General features: G+C 37.5%; 1 protein-coding gene across 4 annotated transcripts; it reads right to left on the reverse strand.

Annotated features, from left to right (window-relative positions):
- Window positions 1-384: 384 nt before the first annotated feature.
- LOC111702058 (RNA-binding protein squid) lies at window positions 385-2913 on the reverse strand. 4 transcript variants are annotated; one of them, XM_023473616.1, is made up of 4 exons: window positions 2688-2778; window positions 2195-2390; window positions 1693-1973; window positions 385-1096 (listed from the first exon to the last, which is right to left on the reverse strand). In XM_023473616.1, exons 2-4 carry the CDS (start codon window positions 2235-2237, stop codon window positions 593-595), a joined length of 828 nt encoding a protein of 275 aa, XP_023329384.1. In that variant the 5' UTR covers window positions 2238-2390; window positions 2688-2778; the 3' UTR covers window positions 385-592. The 4 variants fall into 4 exon arrangements, with proteins under 4 accessions (XP_023329384.1, XP_023329387.1, XP_023329386.1 ...); XM_023473619.1 differs by lacking the exons at window positions 2195-2390; window positions 2688-2778 and adding an exon at window positions 2856-2913; XM_023473618.1 differs by lacking the exon at window positions 2195-2390 and having other exon boundaries at window positions 2739-2796.
- Window positions 2914-4030: the final 1117 nt, after the last annotated feature.

The raw sequence follows: 4030 nt of genomic DNA on the forward strand, positions 1-4030 counted from the left end.
CATGAAGATTTTTCTTGTCTGGTCAAACTTGGACACAAGAATAACTACCGGTTTAGAGTAAATATGTTCGTTAAAACTTCATATTTTTAATATTGTAAAAATCCAAAATTTATTAAAACGAACCAAATAAAGGAACTAGATAATTTACATCCTTAGTTAAATCCTTTTTTACTCATTCATGGTTTTCTATCATCTCTACGATTCTTATTTAAAGTCAAAAATAGCTTTCTTTGCACCTTGAAACGTGACAGAATAAAATATAATTCTGACCGAATATATATTATTGTAGATGTGTTATTTAAAAATATGAGTAATTAACAAGTTGTCTAAGAAGGAATTGAATTAGGCGTAAAATCCAGGAATTATGAATTAACTAGCAAACAATCTTTTTAATGGTTTAATATGTTTAGACAGAAAACATTTATCTAGACATTCAGAAAAAAAATCGGAATAAAAAAAGAAAAGGTTTGTTTTGAGTTTGTTATTTTTTGTACAGGTATTTATCAACATTGAACAAGAGTTACTCAATACAGCACAAACTTGGGGAAGATTGCTTGAAGGTAGATTTGAGTCCGAAATGAGAGATATAAATTTAGTACGGCCTGCTCCTTCCACGCCCTCTTCCACGTCCTCCGCCTCGGACCTTTCCGCCGGCTGGGGGACCTCCGCCATATCCTCCATATCCGCCGTATGCAGCTCCGTATCCATATGGATCACCATAACCGCCATATCCTCCGTACATACCATAGGGATCTCCATAACCACCGCCGTATCCGCCCCCATAACCGCCTCGCATACCTCCTCGTCCGCCATCCTTGGGTGTTACTCTCTTAATCTCAACTTCGAATCCGTTGATGCTAGCTGTTCCTTCCTTCACCAACTGCTTAGCAACATCCTCCTTCTCAAATGTGACGAAAGCAAAGTTCTTGGGAGTATCATTGTTGGTTTTGTCCACGGGTCGGACAATCTCAGAGACGGTTCCGTGTTGGGCGAAGAAATCCTTTACTTCATCGGTGGTCAGACCTTCTGAGGGAAGTTTTCCTACGTAGATTTTACCCTGCCGGGCTTCAGCTTTCTTACAGGTAACTTTCTTGCCCTGGAAAATATAAATATTATCAAATCAAATCACAAGGGCCGGGGATGGCAATGGGCTCCAGTAATGGATTGGAGGATCAAGTCCTTTCCGTGTCCTGGTTTCAGTCTGGACTTCTTACTATTTTTAAAACATCCCATCAACATTTGTTTGTGAAGTGAGAAGTTCCTTGCCACACGACCTAGATTAAGTCATGCCTCACTTTTGGACCGACGTCATACAAAATTTACCCTGTAACCGGGCAAAAATTGCATGACAAGAGGTTTCCCCAGCGAGTATTTTGTTTCAAATGTATATTTTGAATTAGATAAAACTAGTGAGCACATTGTATAAAACTTGTTGGCTTAATTAAATTTGCACTTCATGCCAGTCATTGAAACTAGATTAAACATTCTTTAATTTGCTGGTGAATTAAATGTATGTTCTAGTAAGAAGAGTAACAAGTCCAGTCTAGAAGCAAGAATAGTTGAATCGGGAAATTATGGTAATAAAGACAATCTGAGATGAAATGCGAGATCTATTTCAAAATATCTTATCTTACAAAATTAAATATTTGANAGAATAGCTGCAGACTAAATTATCTTCTTCAAACTTTTTACCTTGATAACATGTGATTCGTCGGCGCTGGCTGCGATCAAACTAGCTGGGTCCTTGAACACTACAAATGCAAACCCTCGAGATCTTCCCGTCTGTGGATCTGTCTTCAGGTTGACGTTCTCGATCTCTCCGAAGGAACCAAAGTACTCCTTGATATCTGTATCCTTGGCCTCTTGTGGGAGTCCTCCGACAAACAGTTTACGCTCATCCTCTGGTGCCAGGGGAGTCTCGGAAACTTCGGGGGTCTCAGTAGCTTCGGTCAAATCAGCCATTCTGCAATCTCCTGAAAAAAGTAAAATAAAATTTTTTTTCGCGAATTTACTTGAAGAAAATTCAAAAACTGAACTCTCAATGCCAAGTTACTGCAAGATTCCACAATCTACAAAACCTAAAAGGACTTAAGGTCTGAAATTGCTGCGAAAGATGCCGATTGCGGCATGAAGTGCTTTTGCTGATACAATACTACTTTGCAGTTGTCAATATTTAGCACTTTTACCATCTTACCCTTAACTTCTTGTCTCACGTCTGGCACTTCTCTCGTCTCCATTGCTCCAGCGAGGAAATCCGCGTGGAGTTAAAAAAGTTGGTAAGTGCGATTTTGCTAATTTACAAATAAATACATTGCAGGGAAAGGTTTGCAAATAATTAAAGAAGAAATGAAAGTTTGCTAAAACTCCGTTCTCCATGTCTGCGCCACCAGCTGCAACAAACCAAAGTTAGCGACATAATCCTTACAAATAAAGACTAAATATCTGTCAAAAAAGCTAATTTGCCAGTTGCTCGATATCAGTGAAGAAATAAGTATCATCAGTTGCTTTCAATATTCCTGAAATGACTTGAAAAACTTGTGACTTGTTAAATCTGCTTACTGCTGTACTTACAATTTATCTAGAACTGAAAATCAAAGTAATATAAACATGCTGGAGTTAAAAGATACATTATAGTATGACAAACATGTTAATAAATTTTAGAAAACAATAAATAAACAATGAAATACCTCAAAATAAGTAAATAACAACGGAAAATGCGGGAGTTGGTTTCCAAGTACCTATTTTCAAGATGGCGATGTGAAAATGCGGGGAGGTAAGGAAGCCGGGGGCGGGGCCCTGCCTTGCCCGTGTTAGGTCTACAGGGTTTCCAAATTTATTAATTTATACTTTTACACCTATTTTCAAGATGGCGATGTGAAAATGCGGGGAGGTAAGGAAGCCGGGGGCGGGGCCCTGCCTTGCCCGTGTTTGGTCTACAGGGTTTCCAAATTTATTAATTTATACTTTTACACTTATTTTAAAAATTTTATGACGAATAACAAGATTATTGATTTGAGAAAAAAAATTTTTTTTTAATTTTTAACCCTGGTCGAAAAAAATACCGTAATGTAGTTCCTATTGGCTTAAAAACAGTCACGTGACCCAGAATAGCTAAAAGCCGGCATAATGGTTCGTCCGCGCATGCTCAGGAATCGGTGTAAGGAAAACTTTCCTTTTTAGTTTAGATACAATTATTGATTTGTATTGTATAAGGTTTGGTACACGGTTTAAGCAATAAACTTCAAGTAACAAGAATGGCAGAATATTTAGGGGCCGGGATGAGGGGGAAGGGGGTGGAACAGCATCTTAGGATAATTAACATTCAGGAACCCTTAATTTAATTAAATCCCATGAGTAACGATCCTATCATGAAGATGCATCATGTATCTTGGCGTCCCTGGAGTTAGGACGAATAAATGTAAAAGAATGTGTTCAAGAATATAGGATCCGTTCTGGAGTAAGATTGACTTCAAGAGCAAGCTGTTACATCCTAGGAGTAAGGTAAGATTCTGGAGTAAGGAGATACAGGGTGTCCCACGAAAAATGACAGTTAGAGAATAGTTTAAAATGTCCGCTTCCATAATTTGTTAAGTTGTTTGATACTAAAGACATAATAAGATTTTGTATATGACAGATATATTATTGTAAAATTGATTTCAAAGTAAAATATCTCATAAACATTTTTTTAAAGAAATAAACTGCAAAAAGTCTTTAATATCTAATACAGTATGTGGAGGAAGAAATTCAAAACTATTCATCAACTGTTATGTTTCGTGGGACACCCTGTATATTGAAGTAAGGATAAATCCCGGAGTAAAGATAGATCCTGGAGTAAAGATAGATCCTGGAGTATAAAAGATAGATCCTGGAGTAAAGACCGATTCTGGAGTAAGGATAGATCTAGAAGTAAAGAAAGATCCCAGAGTAAAGAAAGATCCTAGAGTAAAGATAGATCCTGGAGTAAAGGTATATCCTGGAGTAAGGATAAACCCCGGAGTATAGATAGATCCTGGAGTAAGAATAAATCCTG

The sequence above is a fragment of the Eurytemora carolleeae genome, unplaced genomic scaffold (genome assembly GCF_000591075.1).
Source record: "Eurytemora carolleeae unplaced genomic scaffold, Eaff_2.0 scaffold446, whole genome shotgun sequence".
Lineage (NCBI taxonomy): Eukaryota > Metazoa > Arthropoda > Copepoda > Calanoida > Temoridae > Eurytemora > Eurytemora carolleeae.